The 19,012-nt window shown below is 43.3% G+C and overlaps 1 protein-coding gene across 2 annotated transcripts in view; it reads left to right on the top strand.

Moving 5' to 3' along the window:
* Dcaf7 (DDB1 and CUL4 associated factor 7) overlaps positions 1-16,864 on the top strand; it is a 31,851-nt gene extending 14,987 nt beyond the window's left edge. The window contains exons 2-8 of one of the 2 annotated variants that reach the window (XR_206252.3): positions 102-260; positions 1,102-1,213; positions 2,000-2,118; positions 7,257-7,466; positions 8,473-8,590; positions 12,180-12,415; positions 16,793-16,864. Coding sequence is in view for 1 of the 2 variants with exons in the window: in XM_004868605.4 (XP_004868662.1) it covers positions 102-260; positions 1,102-1,213; positions 2,000-2,118; positions 7,257-7,466; positions 8,473-8,590; positions 12,180-12,352 (891 nt within the window). In the remaining variant the exon portion in view is untranslated. Of the gene's footprint in view, positions 1-101; positions 261-1,101; positions 1,214-1,999; positions 2,119-7,256; positions 7,467-8,472; positions 8,591-12,179 lie in introns of both variants that reach the window. The other variant, XM_004868605.4, reaches the window with a different exon arrangement.
* The last annotated feature ends 2,148 nt before the right edge of the window (positions 16,865-19,012 follow it).

Here is a 19,012-nt window from a genome sequence, read left to right on the forward strand (position 1 = left end):
TACATTCCTTTTCATTGTAAATTTTTTGATTCTGTAGTTAGCTATTTAATACTGCTCCAGAAGAACAAATGCTTATATGGCCCAACTTTGGTGTGTTGCAGGTTCAGCTTGTTGGTTTAGATGAAGAAAGTTCAGAATTTATTTGCCGAAACACCTTTGACCATCCGTACCCCACCACAAAACTCATGTGGATCCCTGACACAAAAGGAGTCTACCCAGACCTGCTGGCAACAAGTGGCGACTATCTCCGTGTGTGGAGGGTAAGCAAATGCTCCTTTAGCAACTAGACGAATGGGCTTTCTAAATGTTAGCTGTTAACAGTGTAGAGTCACAAAGAGCAAGTCCGGGTAAGGGCAGTGAGTGTCATTGCAGTCAGGGACAAATGAGCAAAGCTTCCTTGGACTGATTTGTTTGGCTCAGCAGATTTTCTAGTAAATCTAGCCAAGATTCCGTGAGCCCTTTTACTGGTTATAGTCAGCCTGGAAACCTGAGGCTCAGTTAACCTGATATGATGAGTACAGTCTTCAGCGGGGTTGAGGGATTCCTGGTCTGTTGACTATCAAGATATTTTTGAATAAAATAAATAAAATGTTGGGCCATTGATGCTCATGGATTCTATGAGCAGATCTTGGAGCCTCCTCTCCCCTCTTGGCTGAACTCAACAGACTCTGTAGCCTGGGGTATACAGCCCCGTAGACAAGGTCCTGAGATTCTGGATAGGGCAAATGAGAAGACCTCCCCTTTAGGACCCTGCAGAGATGAAAGTTTAGAAGGAAAAGCTGAGCAGAGAAAAACTTTGGGAAGAAGTCTAATTCAGGGAGTTCCTCTAGGTTTTATTACTCTTTATGATAAAAGTTTTTCCCACATGTCTTAGATTTACCAACATATTACCTGAATCTGGCTTTTAAATTTTTGTGTGAATATAGGACTGGTTGATTTTTAGTATATGTGCTGCCAAAGTGAGCACAGGACTGGTTGATTGATTGATTGATTTTGGTACCAGGGATCGAACTCAGGACCTTCGCTTTCGAGGCAGGCAGCGGCACCACTGAGCTAAATCCCCAGCCCTGGTTGATTTTTTTGAAATTATTGTTCTTTCAGGTTGGTGAAACAGAGACAAGGCTCGAATGTTTGCTAAATAATAACAAGAACTCAGATTTCTGTGCCCCCCTGACTTCCTTTGATTGGAATGAAGTGGATCCTTATCTTCTGGGTAAGGGAGTTAGGGAGTATGTATTCCAGTTTGAAGAAGCAGTGATACATTTTCTGAGATATAACCTTGGGCTGGGGCAGGGGATGTCAGATATAACATTGGGCCAGTAGTTTGTTTTTAATGCTGAGGATGGAACCTAGGGCCTTCTATATGCTGGGCAAGCACTCTGCCACTGAGTGACATCCCCAGCCTCTGCACCTGTTTTTAATTAGTACATGCATCATCCTATATACCACAGGGACAAGTGAGAAATGGGTAGATGTGGGATACAGTTATTCATTCCTCATATGGAGTTGAGCTTTCTGTGTGTGTATATCTTGTCTCTCTAGTTAAAATCTAAGCATCCTGTCAAATTGTATAAGTGATAATGTGAAATAGGAAGAAAAGGTCTAAAGGGGTAGGGGAAGTGGGAGGGGTAAGGGAAAGGAAAAAATATGAGAAAAGGTAAAAATGGAACAAAGTCTTTGTAAATAGAGAGGGGTGGAGGGGGTGAAGGGAGGGCAGGAGAATGGGGAAAAAATAAGAACCAAGATATATCATGTAAAGAAAGGTACAAGTTCCCAATGATGAATGTAACTGTACCGTATACCTAAAATGTACCAATAAACTTAATGAAAAAAAAAAAATCTAAGCATCCTAAGATGAGGATTAAATACTTGCCCCTTCCTACCCCCAGGAAGCATTTGTGGCATGTTGTTCCCTGGTCAAGCAGATGAGCAGGCACAGGAGGGAAGTTTGCATGGGAACCTCACCGCTCTCAGTGCTGACTTGCCCTGATGTTCGCAGGTACCTCAAGCATTGACACGACTTGTACCATCTGGGGGCTGGAGACTGGGCAGGTGTTGGGGCGAGTGAACCTTGTGTCTGGCCATGTGAAGACCCAGCTGATTGCCCATGACAAAGAGGTAATGATGCTTTTTCTTTTCTTTCCTCAGATGCTTTCTGTGCCAGTAAGTAACATGTCAGGTTGTTCTTTTACTGTTTTGCAAATTATGTAGACAGTCATAGTGGCAAAATGCTTCTTGTTCAAATTGAAAATAATGTGTCAAAACAGCAGGAACAACACTGTTGTACACTAATGCATTTTTCTTTTTTTTTGTACCGGGGATCAAATGTGGGACCTTGTGCTTATGAGGCAGGCGGCAGAACCATTGCTAAATCCCCGGCCCAGTTAATGCATTTTTTGACTAATGTAAATGACTTATTCTACAGTCTGTTGTTTTCTTTTTCATGCAAGAGGTCGCTATTTTTTTTTTTAAATAATGAAGTCTCTTGGAGACACACTGGGAACGGGTGTGATTAAAAATAATCTTAAAGTTTATTTCAAAACATAATCATTTAAAAAAACATAATCTTTGGCCAGGGATTTAGCTCAGTGGTACTGTGCCTGCCTTGCAAGTGTAAGGTCCTGAGTTCAATCCCTGGTACTGAAAAAAAAAATTAAAAACAACAACAGCAACAAAAAACGGGGCTGAGGATTTAGCTTAGTGGTGCCGCCGCCTGCCTTGAAAGCACAAGGTCCCGAGTTCGATCCCTGGTATCAAGAAAACAAACTTTAATCTTTTTCTAGGGTAAAGGGAGACAGGAAGAAAACTTTCTGATAGACAAACCTAATTATCATTTTTCCTCTCAATATATTTTATAGCATTCTAGTATATTTATGTAGTCTTTATACTTCTAATTCTATTTGGAAACAAGCATTTTATTTGATACATTTCTTATATGTTTGTGAGAAAAACTGATGAAAGCTGTTGGTGATTGTGGTTTAATCAAAGCATTTCCTTTGGTAATTTTACAAAATAGTACACCCAGAGCCATTCTATGCTTTCTCTCATTTCCTTGAGGTTGTATTTTCTTTTTTGTTCTCCCTTACCTGCACAGCTAGGAATATTAATATTTGTATAGGTAAAAAGGATGCCTTGAGAGGCCAGAAATTGGAGGTTATCAACAGTATAGGAAGGTAATGATCATTCTTAGTTAAAGGGTTGTTCTTGGGCTCTGTACTCCTAAGGTTAAGATCTATTACAAGACTGCTGGACTTGACTTTTACTAAACCAGGTTTCAAAGGAAGAGTTTGTTTTTCAGAGAGGACCAGTAAGGAACTTCTGGAAACCATCTTGGCATCATGTAAAACAGGTTGCTGCATTTTAGTTATATGACAGCCTAACTTGCTGTTCTTTTTTAGTTTCAACTCAGAGACAGTAACTACTCTTAAGTACGGTATGTAAGATACCATTTAAGCCATGGGATTTATTATGCAGATGAGGCAGCAATATACTAATTGAGAGAACAGGAGCAGCTGGAAGCTGTCATTCTCTGTAGGCCAGAAAGTCCAGTAGAGGAGACAGGGTTCCTAGAGTCCAGGGATTGAGTTTAACTAGCATTGATGCTTGTGGAAACAGAGAGAGGAAGAGAAATACTTAGCTTTGCTCTGCTTATTTGGAATGCTCTCAGGGCTGCCTGACTGATGGGAATAGAGGAAGGTTTAATACATTTGGGAATTATTATTCTCTTTTTTCTGAAAAACCACACATGGATGAAGGCTCAGTCACATAGAACTGAGAGAGCTTTGTGCACTGAGTCATATTGCTCCTAGGTATCTATGGTGTCTCACCCTGAGAGGAACTCAGAGACAGTACCATGGGTTGCACATACTGCTAAACATGCATCTGCCCTAAAGTAGCTGGATAGGACAATTGAAGCCTTGATCTGCCAGGTGTGTTGGCCCAGGTTGATGACTGGCTTCAGTTCCCTTTTGAACCTCTTTAATTACTGCTAAAGAAAGAGAAGCATAATTTCTTCCTTATCTGCCAGAGAAAATGGAATTTAGGAGATTATATAGAAATGTATGTTAATTTGACAGTGTCCCTGAGTAGGCAGAACCCAAGAGGGTAGGAGCTGCAGTGTCTAATAAGAAGTTCCACTCATATCTCCCCAGGAGTCAGCTATCATTGTTATCCTTGACTGCAGAAGATGGGTTTTGTTTGGCACTTGTTTTTGTTCTGTTTTGTTTGTTTGTTTGTTTGTTTGATACAGGGTCTTGCTATATAGTCCAGGCTGGACTTGAACTCATTGTGTAGCCCAGGCAAGTCTCTGATTCATAATCCTCCTGCCTCAGCCTCTCTCAAGTACAGGGATTACAGGCATGACTACACCATGTCTTCTTGTCTTGCCTTGTCTTGTCTTGTCTTGTCTGAGGATCAAACCCAGAGGTGCTCTGCCACTGAGCTACATCCTTAACCCTTTGTTTTTTATTTTGGGAAGGAGTCTTGCTAAGTGGCCCAGATTGCCCTAAACTTGCCATCTTCCTGTCTTAGACTCCCAAATAGGTGAGATTATGGAGATGTGCTACCAAGTCCAACATGGCATTTTTCTGTTTTCTCTGTGTCTCTCTCCACTTGTCTGGCTCTGGCTTTGTCTGTCTCTCTTAGTTCCTGTCTTTCTCTGAAGCTCTTCATTGTTCTCTGCCTCTGTTTCCTCATAGACAGTAGTGATACAAAATGTTTGCAGAAAACAGTGATTCAAAACCAACATTGATTCAATTATTGTTATGGTTACCTAAATGTCCTCTCAAAGCCTCATGTGCCCAAAGATGGGACTTTTGGAAGATGATTGGATTATATAGACCTCTAACTGGCTTGTTGTTAGAAGGTAGAGTCTGGTTGGAAGAGCTGTGTCACTATGGGTATGGCCTGGAAGGGTTTATCTCCCTCCCTGGCTTCTCCTTTGACACCCTCTCTCTCTGCTTGTTGACCCCCTTCCCATGAACAATTCTACACTTGATCTTAGCCAAAAGGCCGAGAAGTGATTGCCATGAACAATGCTCCTCAGCCATGTCCTTCTACCATGCCGTACTGCCTTGGAGCCAGCCACAGTGGACTGAAACCTTACAAACTATGAGCCAAAATAAACCTCTCCTTTAAGTTATAAGTGTCAGATATTTGGTCCCAGCAATGAAGAAAGTGACTAAGACAGATTTTGGTAACAGAGAAATGAGGTCATTGCTGTGAGACAACCTGACCATGTGGTTTAGAAGCCTTTGGAACTGGCTCATGTGAGGAGTTTGAAAAGGTTTGGAGAGGCCAGCTGGACAAGCAACCCCAAAATGCTGTAAGCCAAGCTTCATGGAAGATTCTGGTCAGAGCTCAGACAACTAGAGTGCTGATTAAAAAAGAAAAAAAAAAAGCAGGTGGAAACGACCAGGCTCAGAAGGTCTCAGGTGGGAAGAAAGACTCCATTGCCAGCTGGACACCATGTGTGTTGTGCTCTGGCAGAAAATTTGTCTACATTTTGCTCATGTCCTGAGACTGCAGAAAACTTAGATTAAGGGTGACAGATTAATCTGGGAGAGGAAATCTCAAGGCAGCCCAACATTTAGGCTGTGACATGGGTATTGTCAGAGGCTTTTCCACCAGCTGTACATTGAGAATCAAGAGCAAATGGCATAGCTGAGTGATGTTAAAAGTTTTCAGTTCTGCCATAAAGCAAGCTTCTGCAAAGATGGAGCAGAGGAGAATTTGCTTACTGAAAAGATTAGTATCAAAATGAAGCCACATACTTTAAACAGGTCAATAGAAAGGATGACTTTAGAGCTTGTGGGGAAACAGAAAGGCCCTACCCTTCTCAGGCTTAAAATTGCAAAAGCTAAAGACTTTGCTTTGAGAAGAAAGCCCTAGGGCACCATACTTGAGAATGGATGCCTAGGGAATTTGTTCCCCTGCATTCAGTTCACAATGTTTAGCTGTCCAGACACTCAGAAGTCCCTACAGCCATGACGCAAAAGGGCCAGGCTGTTGCCGAAGACAGCAGCAGATCTTGGCACTGGTCCACGTGGTGCTGGTTTTACAGCCCTGGAGAATGCAAGAGTTGTGAGGTCAGAAAGGTTTCTGCCCAGATACCAGAAGAAGGCCTGGCAGGTCAGACACTGCCCCTGAGAAGGCAATATGTGAAACTGTGAAAGTGAAGCTGAAAGTGTATGGAGACTCCAGAAAATTGGAGAAGCCAGAAACATGGAACATCTGAAGAAAGCTACAAGGAGTGGGCAAAACCAGCCTGAGAGAGAGACCATGAGAGCTGCAACCACTGGCAATGTTGTAGGGACAGGGCTGCCCAAGCCCTTTGGAGTACATGTCATTGTCATAACTTGCCCTGGGTGCTGGACATGGAACTATAGGATTTAATGTTTACCCTGCTGAGTTTTGGTCTTGAGTTGGTCCCATTGGGCTCTATTCCCCTATTTTTTCCTTTTGGAATGAAAATGTTTACCCTGTGCCATGTTGGCAGTGTTTAACTTTCTTTTGATTTTTATAGGGACTCACGACCAAGAGTTTGCTTTGAGACTCAAAGGAGACTTGGGACTTGGATTTTTCAGCAATGCTAGAAGTATTAGAACTTTGGCAACTCTTAGAGATGGACTGTATGCACTTTGCATAAAGAGATGTTCATGGATCTTTTGGGGGGCCCGGGGCAGAATTATGTTAATATCTAGATGTCTCTAAAGCCTCATGGGGGCATAGGCAGGACCTTTGAGAGATGATTGGATTGTGGGGGCATTATAGCTGATTTGCTATTGGTTGGGAAAGACAGGTCACTGTGGTCATGTATACCTGTGATTGCATATAAATGAAAACCACCTAAGCCCAGAAAATCAATGTCTCAATCTTGGAGTACGGCAGAAGACAGCCACTTGCTCTGGCTTCCTCTGAGCCTATGTGTAGCAAATCTTTGCTCAGAGTTGTTTGTGTTCTGCCAGTTAGGTTGCATGTGCCTTTTGTTTATTAGGGTTTGGAAGAAGACTTGAAAAGCAGCTAGTGGGAAGAAGGCAGACAATGTCTGTAGCAGAATGAACTTCACTTTTGAGAAGCCATTGGTGGTAGAGGTCTAGGGTTCCAGTACCTACAGACTAACTATTTAGGCTTCATTTACCTGCTTCTGTGTCATGAGCTGGAGTTCAGATGAACTGGAGGTGGTGGATTTCCCTCCTATAGCCAAAGGAGGTGACAGATCTGAATCTTACTGAAATTTCTTACTTGATCACCAACAGGTCTATGATATTGCATTTAGCCGAGCTGGAGGTGGCCGGGACATGTTTGCCTCTGTGGGCGCTGATGGCTCAGTGCGGATGTTTGACCTCCGCCATCTGGAACACAGCACCATCATTTATGAAGACCCGCAGCATCACCCACTGCTTCGTCTCTGCTGGAACAAACAGGACCCTAACTACCTGGCCACCATGGCCATGGATGGAATGGAGGTGAGCACCCCAAGTAGTCTAACAAGGCCCTGGCACCTAACACGAACACTACTTAGTGTATCTCGAAGACTGGTTCTTAGCTGGTCGCAGTGTTTCTCCCAGGGAATTTTTGGAAAATCTGGAGATATTTTTGGTTGTGACAACTTGGGAGGAGGAGGGTAATGCTCCTGGCATCTACCAGATAGAAACCAGGGATACTGCTAAACATCCTACAGTGCACAGGATATTCTCCAACAAAGTATTATCCTACCCAGAATGTCGATAGTGCTGAGATTGAGAAAGCCTGATGTAGAACAAGGACTGTGTTAAAACTTCTAATACCTGGAGTGTTAGATTTAGAGCCAAGATAAGCAATATTTACAGAGTGATATAAATCGTTTGTGTATTCGGGCTGGGTGAAAAAACAAGCTGGTTCCCCCTTCTACATTCTGGACAGATTCATCCAGCTTCAGCAAAGAGATGTAGAAAAAGGAACTCTCTCTAGTGTATTACTCAATAAAAGTAGTGAATTATAGGTGAAGAGGATCCAGGGATTGACCTTGTTTTAGTGAGGCTTACACTTCAGACTTCTTACATTCCCAGTTCTGCTTTGATGAGGCTCTCATGTTGCCCTGATGAGATGCAGAGAGTTCTTATCGCTATTAACTGCTGGGACTCAGGACTTATCCAAACTCATGTTGCCTACTTCTGCTTCCCCTTTTCCCTGTCAGCTTAAAGGCCAGTGTTGTCCAATGTATAGGGACTATACATTCTTCTAGTTTTCTTATTCCTCAAACCTGAGGAAACCCTGTCTAATATTATTTAAATGCACAATGAAAAAGTTATGTTTGAGGGCCGGGGATTTAGCTCAGTGGTTCTGCCACCTGCCTCACAAGCGCAAAGACCGGAGTTTGATCCCCGGTACCAAAAAAAAAGTTATGTTTGAGAAAAATTTTGTGTGTGGTTTTTTCTTTGTTTGTTTGGTCATACCTTGTGGTTCCGGGCCCTTTTACTTGTTTTTCTACAGGTGGTGATTCTGGATGTCCGCGTTCCCTGCACACCTGTCGCCAGGTTAAACAACCACCGGGCATGTGTCAATGGCATTGCTTGGGCCCCACATTCATCCTGCCACATCTGCACTGCAGGTAACCAAGTTGGGGAGAAAATAACATGGGGTAGCAAGGAATCTGCCACTCTTGGAACCTTAGAAATGTAATCCTTACTGTTTTCCAACAACAGCTTTGAGAGATTTACACAGAGTGACTCACTCAGGGCCCTTGCCACACTGTGAAATTGAAGCATTCCACATTTCCAGATGATCTTGTACCCCTGTTGGGCAGAGTCTCTTCCACAAATACTAATTTTTTTTTTTTCTTTTGAGACAGAGTCTCACTGTATAGCCCAGGCTGTCCTCGAATTCATGGTGGTCTTCCTGCTTCAGCCTCCCAGGTGCTGGGATTACAGGAGTGCACCACTGCACCCAGCTTGTTCCACATATACTAATGACAATGTGTATCAGATATAGGCCTGTGCCTCGAACTGTCCTTCTGGAAATCTAGGTTCATACAGAATCTTTGGGAATGCCAAGGTTAGCATCTCCTTACACCTTTCAGACTTCACTATAATGAATCTGCAGGAAGCTCTGAATGTATTGAGGGCCATGTAGCCTTCCCTGGTCAATGATGTGTGACTTGTTCCCATGTCATCATTTTTTACACCAAAAAGAATACCCCTTGAAAATATGCTGGTTGTAAGTTAGCTTTTATTCTAGAAATAATGTAAGTCTATTATTAAAAGTAAAAATAATGCCAGGCATGGTGGTACATGGCTATAATCCCAGCACTTGGAAGGCTGAGGCAAGAGGGTCACCACAAGTTCGAGGCCAGCCTGGGCTATATAGTCAGCCTGAACTACATACCGAGACCCTGTCTCAAAAAACCAGGAAAAAAAGTGAAAATAATGTAGAGAGAGTTCTTATCGATGTTAACTGCTGGGACTCAGTAGTTCATGCCTGTAGTCCTAGCTGCTCAAGAAGCCAAAGCAGAAAGATCATAAGTTCAAACCCAGCCTTAGGAACTTAGTGACTTAATGAGACCCTATCTCAAAATAAAATATCAAAAGGGCTGGGGATGTACCATAGTGGCAGAGCACTTCTACATTCATTCCCTAGTACAACCAGAAGAAAGAAAGAGAGAGCGAAAGTGAGCGAGAGAGAGAGAGAGAGAGAGAGAGAGAGAGAGAGAGAGAGAGAGAGAGATTGGGTTGGGAGGTATAGTAAACAGGAAGGTAAAAATCATCTTTTCTCATTGTTCCACCTTTGTCCCACTTTCCATAGGTGACCTTTAACTACAGTTGGGTGTCTCCTCCCAGATCCTTTTGATACATGTGCAAATACATCTCCCCCACTATGAATATATCCCTTTATTCTACACATACTGCATTCCATTTTAGCCCTATTATATTTTATATGTGTTTTTCAGTGCATCAAGCTTCCTTCTAACATGCTTTTTTCCCTCCTCACTAATTAGTAGACTTATGACAAACCTTGTTCATTATGGAGCCAAAGAAGAATGTGGTTTGATTTTTCTGCCATCTTAGCTTTAATTTTTTTTTTTCTTAGCTTTAATTTGATGGGCAGGAAACATCTTCCATTTTTGCCTCTCTGCCCATGCATCGCATTGAGGAGCAGTTTGGGGCCCACTGCAACCTGTACCCCAGACTGTGATCTGCCTTCATTGTTGCTCCCTTTTTGTCCAGAGGTTTAGTTAGGGAGGGTAGGAGAAAAAAAGAGAGAGAGAGAATGGTGTCACCCATCTTTTATGGCAAGTAGAAGTGCTGAGTGGTTTTTTTTGTTTTTGTTTTTAATATGTGTTTGCAATACATAATGATTGTGTTCCTTTTGCAGAGTTGGTACATGTACATAACATACCTTAATTCTTTTCTTTCATCCTTTTCCCCTCCTCTTTCTCTCTCCTCCCTTCATCTGTTGGTACACTTCCCTTTTGCAAGAGATCTTTCTCCCCTTTTCCTGTTATCTAGCTTTGATTTTGCTCTTTATAGTTTGGGTTTCTTATATAAGAGAAATCATATGATATTTAACCTGTGTGTCTATTGTACCTAACATTATGGTCTCACAGTTCCTCCAGTTTTCTACAAATGACTCAAGTTTATCCTCCTTTATAGCAGAGTAGTACTGTGTTGCTTATAAACACCACATTTTCATTATCCATTCATCTATTGATGGATATATAGGCCACTGGGGAGTGGGATCTTGCACCTTGCCCACATCATATAAACTTGGTAGGAAGCCAGGGTTGCCCGTGGTTAGCCTGGCCAGTTGGGGTTCCCTAGTACTGCCAAAAAAAAAAAAAAAAGTAACTTGGCAACTTTACAGATCATTTAAGAACTAGAGAAAGTAAATATAACTAACTCATAACTTTGCCAATCTAACCATTCCCATTTTGATATATTTCCTCTAGCCTTTGGTGGTGGGAGGGGGTAACCAGGGATTAAACCCAGAGCTTTTTTACATTGAGAGATAGATATATATTTATATATATGGTTTGTGGGGGTTTTTTTGGGGGGGTCTTTTGTTTTGGGGGGGGTTGGTTTTTTGAGACAGGGTCTTGCTGTGTACTTCAGGCTGGCCTTGAGCTGACTATGTAGCCCACATTGGCCTCGAACTCGCCTCCTCCTGCCTCAGCTTCCCAAGTGCTGGGATTATAGATGTGCACCACATGCCTGGCCTCACATTGAGCCTATATCCAAGCCTTTTTTTTTTTTTTTTTGAGATAGGGTCTTGCTAAATCCCTAAATTGTCCAGACTGGTCTCAAACTTGCAATCCTCCTACTTCATTTTCCCAGAGTGCTGGGATTACAGGCGTGTGCCACCACCACACCTGGCTTTCTAGTCATTTTTTTCATGTGCTTGGATGTTTTTAAAGATGATTACCTTCTTTTTTGGTGTTTCCCATGGCCCTTTACTTGGGAAAAAAATTTTAAAGGTACATGTCCACATAGCACTTTATCTTGGTCATCATTCTGTATAGCACTTCTTTGAAGCACAATTGTCCATAAAACGGGAAACTCAGATCGAATTGTCAGAGAAGGATCTTTAACCATTTAACTATTTTTAGTAGCTGAAAAATGACATCATGGTTTGGACTCTGTTTTTTTCCCCAATACTAGGTATGGGGGTGGAACACAGGGAACACTGAGCCTTTTTAATTTTTACATTTTGAGACAGGGTCTCAATAAGTTGCTGAATTGCCCAGGCTGCCCTGGAACTTGCAGTCCTCCTGCCTCAGCCTTCCAGAATGCTGAGATTATATGTGTGTGCCGCTCTGCCTCACTTGGGGATTGTTTTTATCCTATTGTTCTCTCCTGATGCCTGACTCCAGTGAGGAAGAACCTATCTAGTTCTAATGTCTATTCCATCTAGATCTAATATCCTAACCTTGTTAGGGTTAAGGGAGCCCAGGGTTATTTGGGACATGGAGTTAATGCCAGATTTGAGTCCTGGCCCTGCCACTCACTAGCTGCATAGCTGTGTGGTGTGGGGCAAATACCTTAACATTTTTGTTTCCTCCTCTATAAAATGAGGACTTAAAATAAAACCTCCTTCCCAGATGTTTTGGTGAGTAAATGCTTGTAAATTATGACTCACTCTCCAGATGCAGGGATTGTTGTCCACATTCCCCAATTGACCTTGCTTGCTGTCTGTGTTGTTCTTAGCGGATGACCATCAGGCTCTCATCTGGGACATCCAGCAAATGCCCCGAGCCATCGAGGACCCTATCCTGGCCTACACAGCTGAAGGAGAGATCAACAATGTGCAGTGGGCATCAACTCAGCCTGACTGGATCGCCATCTGCTATAACAACTGCCTGGAGATACTCAGAGTGTAGTGTTAGTGGCGACTCACCCACAAGGCAGGGGCTTGTGTGTTTTCCACCTCTGCCCCACTCCAAGTAAGAAGAAATGTATTTCCAGTGGCCAGTATGTCTGTTGTTGCTTTGCACCCACTGTTTCCAGAAGCTGCTCTATGAGTGTCCGGCCAGTCAACCAACATTCTTTCTGCCGGATTCAGTGCTATGTGGCGTTTCCTCAGCCCAGGGCTGAGTTTTAACATTTTTCTCTCTTCTTTTCCTATGTTTTCTCAATTAAATATGTCTACATATTTGTTTGTCAGCTCTTAACGTTAATGAGCAGTACAAGCACTGGCTCTGTTTGTATCTATCTGGCCCAGTGTCTGTCTGTTTGCTGCCCAAGGCAGTGGTCCATGTCTTATACCTGTCCGTGTCCCTGTTAGCACTTAAGTGGGAACAAATGCCAACTTGAAGTTGTCTTTCCTCCTGGTGTCAGTGTCTTTAACAAATTTCAACTTTGTATATTTTTTATCTATCAGGCTAATTTTTTAATGAAAATAATATTACTCTTCTAGTCTCTTCTTTTGTTTTATAGTTCTCCCCTTTTGCATCTTCCTTTCTTCTCTCAGTGCCTGGAGCAGGTACTGGGTCCTTGACCCTATGAGCAGTTTGCCTTCCTGAGTCACTGACAGAGTGGCACATACCTGACCAGGAGTCCCAAACCACCCTGGTGCTCTGAAGTCTACCAACTCATCAACATTTTCTCAGCCTGGCTCTTCTCAAGGCTCTTCTTTACCCACAGGACAGACAAGCTCCCGTGTCTGGCCTCACTGGTACCTTTTGGGCACATGGTAGAGCTTAGATAGGCAGCCGATTGGGGGCAGGGGGGCAGGCTGGAGAGGAATCATTTCAGGAAAGCTGAACTTAGAGCATATTTCCAGTACCTAGTTTCAGAGTTTGTTTTTCCCTTTAGTCGTAAGCCCCAGGCCACTCCATTCTGGGACTTGAATGATAAGTAAGAATGATCTCTAGGCTGAACTTTGGTATTTATCTTTATTGAGCTTCCTGTGCCTGGTGGAATATTGGTCCCTCTTTGGATTAAGTGCTCTGAGTGAGAGAGTCTTCCTAAGAGGAAAAGTCTATGTGTCTGACACTGTACAGGTTCTTTAGAAGTGGGGAGACAGGAAGCTGTCAACTGGGGATGGACTAATTGGCTGTGATGATCCAGAGCCATTAAGTACCTAGCTTCATAAGAATCATAGACCCAGGGTCAGTCAGTGAAAAGGTCTACTCGCACCTGTCAGATTCGTTCCTACGCCAATTTACTTTCTGGGCAGTATTGAACTTGTAGTTTTCTGTAACCCGTTGACTTACAGGCTGCAAGTGTCTGTTTCCGTTACATACATAGGTTTCATGGAGGGGGCTTGTGTGTAATTCTGACTTTAGATGAGTCCTTGGGGTGGACAGTTTGGGACTTGCACTAAGGAGAGTTTGCCTGGCCTATCATTCTCTGTCAAGTTCCTGAAGGTTTTTGGAACCTTCTGAGATAGTCACCTGAGATTAGGAGAGTAGCAGGCCTGACAATGGTTTTGTCCACTTCGGCTCTCACCTGCTCAGGAAATAAGTTAACTTCATTCTTCTCATTCTTTAAACTCTTCTGGTTGACTCTTCCCTTTCCACAGCTGATGTAGTTGTATACCAGAAGTCACAGCTTGCTTTACTACACAGGGGCTTGTCCTGAAGGAAAGGGGTTTTTTAGATGCGGTATTTCCTTCTTTGAGCTTCATACTTTGTTGTTCTGATGGTGGGATTTTGGGTGGCCATCTCCTGCATTTACCACCAGATTTTCACTGCATCAATTGGAGATAACAAAGCAAGCAGTTCTTGGTCAGACCCCTCCTCTGCTTTCAATTGTATTTGCTAGTGGTTACAGGGTCCTCCTGTCAAGGATAGCAAGGTCAGCTGATAGCTGCTGTCCTAGGAGGCCCCATTTCTTTCTATGGAGAAGGTCTGTGATGGGCGTCTGAGTGGTAGCAGTGGCTGGACCTGATTGGGGGGCGGGGTGAGGTACTCCACTGAGTTCTTAGTGGACCTAATCCTGGTCTGAATGGCAAGGAAATTTCTCAACTGAAACTTGAAAAATGCTAATTCAGAAAATTTAATTAGCAGTGGTTATTGCATAGATTTGAATGATGGTTTTTCCTTGCCCTGTGGACTCTCAGCCCTGTCATCCTTCCTCAGGCTCTGCAGTGCAGTTCCTCTGCATCCATCTGGAGCCCAGAGGAGACTCCGATCCCTCAGCAAACACATGTGCCCGGTTTCAGGTGGCTGACATTTTGAAGTCCCAGCTGCTAGGGCTTTATGTGGAGGCACCTCTGGGCACTGGGGCAGCTGTGATGTCCCCTCTGATGCTCTTGACAGGCCAAGCCACAGGCAAAAACAGGTCTGCCCTGCTGAAGGGCAGAAAGCTGGATCAGTTAGGCCTGAGAGCCTAATTGAATGGGTCCAGGGCATTCAAGGACATGACCTTTACACTCAAGAGGTTGGGACCCTCTCCTTCCAAGAACGACTCTGAGAGGTCAGGACGTAAAGAGGGGCAATATTTGATAACTGGGTGACAACTTCGTATCAGATCCAGGATCAGCTCTCAGAGAATTAGCTAAGATTTAATAAGAACATTAAAAATTCAGACTCCTACAACAGTTTGTCAATAGTTATGGCTGGAATTTTACAAGATTTAGGTTGTAGGAGAAAGTCAGTGGTATTTCTTTGGATCAAGGGAGGAAATATTAAAGCCCAGGTAAAGTCTGAGGTGGGGAACCATTCAGACTTGTGTGACTGTAGAGTGAAACCATGCCCTCAGACCAGTCACCTTCCTAGACTATTAATCAGGCATCTGTGGTGCTGGGTAACTATGGGACAGGGTGACAGCTCAGGAAAGGAGCCCCTCCCTGCAGCAGGCGAAAATAGGTGAAAATTTGCAAGCATTGGGTATCCCATGGCAATTCCAGACCATAGTTCCTCTTAGCTGTAGATTTGTACAGAGGTGGTAAACAGTCATGTAGACCTTTCCCCCTTCTTCTTCTTTTCTCTTACCATTACACTATAGAACTTTCTCCTTGCTGCAACATGGCCCTGAAGGAAATCTTTTTTTTTTTTTTTTTCTTTTGGTACTGGGAATCAAACTCAGGACCTTGGGCTTTTGATGCAGGTGGCGGCACCACTGAGCTAAATCCCCGGCTACATGACCCTGAATTCTTAGGCTGTAAGGACATATAGGAGCTGCAGGGTTTACCAAAAAAGGGAGGGCCGCCCAGACCTGCACCTCCACCTTCCTCACTTTGAGAATATGACAGTTCCTTTGACTTCTGGTTTGGGACAAGGGGCTACCGTTGAAGTAGAATCCTTGAAGCGCACTTTTTCCTTTACTCTCTGTACTCTAGGACAAGGAAGGGGGGCCGTGCTTGGTACTTAGCTTAGGTTTTCTGGAAGAAAGCTGAGCTAAGCAAAGTCACCAAGAACCATAGGCCAGGCTTTTTGGGAGTTATCTTCTCTGCCCTGATTGTGTAGCCACCAGAGTGTCTTGTATTGCAGAGCCTTGTCCACCTCACCCACCTGTACCTTTTCCTCCTCCCACTGTTGTCACTGCTGCTAATGGTCAGAATCAATTGGGTGGCCACATAGGATGGGTCAAGGCCTCTTGGGCTACTTTCTGGATGTCATTTTTTAAAATTTGGAAACATGAAGGTGCCTTCCTAAAAGAGGCTTGGACTGGTGTGTCAAACCAGGAACAAATAAGCTAAGAAAGTTTGAACTCCAGAAGAAAGATGCTGACAATGTGTGACAGCTGGAAAATGTGCAAGCACCCACCTTTGGGACAACCCAGTGAAGATGAACTTGTAATAATCTACTGTTGAAAGAAATGTTCACACCTTGGGTTGCATTATGAAAACTGTTCACTTGAAGTTTCGAATTGCTTTAGTCCACTATGGATCACTTGCTTTGGTTCCTGTTTATTTTATGACCCCTCTGTCAGTGATTTTCCCTCGCCCCCTCTCTGAGTGTGAATTTGTAGCATGATTGTATAAACCTCTATGTAGAAGTTGGGGATTTCTTCTTCTCTGAAATGTTAAGCTCTAATCTCTGTGCCCTTTAGCCTAGTGTGTCTGAACTTACTTTCTTCTTATATATTTAAACTTTCCCTCTGTCCTGTAGGTTTTGTAGCATCTCCTGGTCAGGTGAAGAGGAAGCTGCTCCTTGCCGAACTGTACTGTAACCATTTTTCTTTTATAAATATTTTCACAGGACTGAATGTACACAGGGCTTGTAATAAAATTTTAACACTGTGCTGTGAAACCACGCAGAGGAATTTCCACTGAAGGCACTACAAAAGCACCCGAAAGTGGAATCTTCTGTGACTTTTATTTCTTGCTTCTTAAGTACATTAAGCCTAATTTTCACCCTTTCATTTTGTTTCAGCCTCCTGTATAAGAAGTACCGTATTTTCTTCCCATCATACTTTGTAATAAAACTTGAACATATGTAGATGAATTTCCTCTTGTGATGAATTCAGTTCTTCCTAGTTTGCCCCTGTGGTCATGTTTAAGAGACACTGGCTAGGGGACTAGACTCTGCCCATCACATTTGTCACTATTTGTCTTTTTTTTTTTTTTGGTACGTACATTTTTTTTTTTTTGTAGTACATAATGAGTCCATTCATAATGGATTCATCTTTATCTCCTATTTGGTCACATATTTCTTACTCAGTTCACAAAAGATGGAGCATCTACTGTGCCAAAGGCATGACTCTCAAATTGCTTGTACTGTACCAGAGGAGACTACCACATAAACAGATAGTACTTAAACATCCTCATAAACCAGATACTTGACAGTGTTCTGCGAGATCAGGGATGGGCTGGGTACACTGGGAGGCCTGAGAAGATGACTGGCTCTTCCTGGATGGGAGCCACCAGGGTGAGGGAAAATGTCAGAGAATGAAGAATGCCTGACTTGGGTTTATAAGTTGGTGGGTTATGTATGAGGAATGGTGGCAAATGTGGCCAGAGAAGGAAGCAGGAGCCAGATCAGGGAGAGTCTGGCAAAAATGTTTGACCTTGCTGGGGATTTAGCTCAGTGGTTCTGGCACCTGCCGCGCAAGCACGAGGTCCCGAGTTTGATCCCCAGTACCAAAAAAAAAAAATGTTAGACCTTATACTCATGTTTGAAAGTTTGGAAGATATATGTGGAAGGAAGTCACAATTAGAATTGCATTGCAGAGGGACGGGGTTTTAGCTCAGTGGTTCTGCCGCCTGGTGCACAAGCACAAGGACCCGAGTTCAATCCTCGGTACCAAAAAAAAAAAAAAAAAAATAGAATTGCATTGCAGAAGGACAGGCAATGGAGAGAAAGCCTCTGAGGGGGTGGTGAGAGGAGGAAGAAGATCATCTGATAGAATAATCAAGGTGTAAAGCAATAAAAACTTGAACTAAGGAACTGCAGAGAAGGGGAGGACAGGGCACAAGTCATAGGAGTTAAGAGATGAAATTATCAGGATTCAGTAGTCTTCCAGGTGTGGTACACACGCGTGATCCCAGCACTCTTGAAGACTAGGCAAGAGGATCACAAGTTTGGGACCAGCCTAGACAACTTACAGAGGCCCTGTCTCAAAATAAAAAATGGCTGGGGATGTAGATCAGTGTGAAGGCCCTGGATTCAATCCCCAGTACCACCATAAAAGAAAAGAGAAAGTATTCAGTAACTATTGGCAGTGAGGAAGACAGATAACTCGCAACTTGGAGATCGGTGTTTGAACACTAGGCTCTGACAGCTGACTAGAAATTTCAAGATCCAAATCGGTTTCCCAAACCTATGCCTCAACATGTAGGATGGGGGAGGGGTTCGTATACTACTTCTTTTCCGATGCCATGTGTCCTAAATAAATACAACCCCTCCTCCATTTATTTATTTTTATTTTTATTTCTTTTAGTACTGGGGATCAAACTTGGGATCTTGCCCTTGTGAGGCAGGTGCCGGAACCACTGAGCTAAAACCCCAGCCCTGCTCCATTTTTTTTTTTTTTGGTACTGGGGATCGAACTTGGGACCTTGCGCTTGCAAGGCAGCCAGCGGAACCACTGAGCTAAATCTCTGGCCCTATTTATTTTTAATTCTGTGCTCATGGTAGACCTCTGTAAAGGAAGAGAAGAAAGGCAACCTAAGTCAGTATTCAGTAAGTGCCTGCCATTGTGTCCCAGGACATGGAGCTCAGAGCCAGTGAGTCTGTGAAGACAAGAATATAGTCTGGAGAACTCTGAGCATCTGCTGGCTCTGTTGGAACTATGCTGTAAAATCTGACAATGCATATTTTAGGGAAATACATGTTTCCTGGATTTGTTTTGGTTTGGTTTTGGTGGTACTGGGAATTGAACCCAGGGCCTTGCATGTACGGTACTAGATAAGTATTCTATCACTGAGCTATACCTACCGTCCCAGCCCTTTAAAATTTTTTGAGACAGGCTCTTGTTAAGTTTCCCACATTGGCCTTGAACTTGCATCCCTCCTGCATCAGCCTCCTGAGTAGCTGGCATTACAGGTGTGCACCACCATGCCCAGCAAGCTCCCTAGATATGAGAAAGATGGGAGAGTAACATTGACTATAATCTTGATAGTCTAGGCCCATGATGGTGAACCTTTTAGAATT

Source organism: Heterocephalus glaber, unplaced genomic scaffold (genome assembly GCF_053883595.1).
Source record: "Heterocephalus glaber isolate CG9 unplaced genomic scaffold, H.glaber_assembly_v1.0 deba00001124, whole genome shotgun sequence".
Lineage (NCBI taxonomy): Eukaryota > Metazoa > Chordata > Mammalia > Rodentia > Bathyergidae > Heterocephalus > Heterocephalus glaber.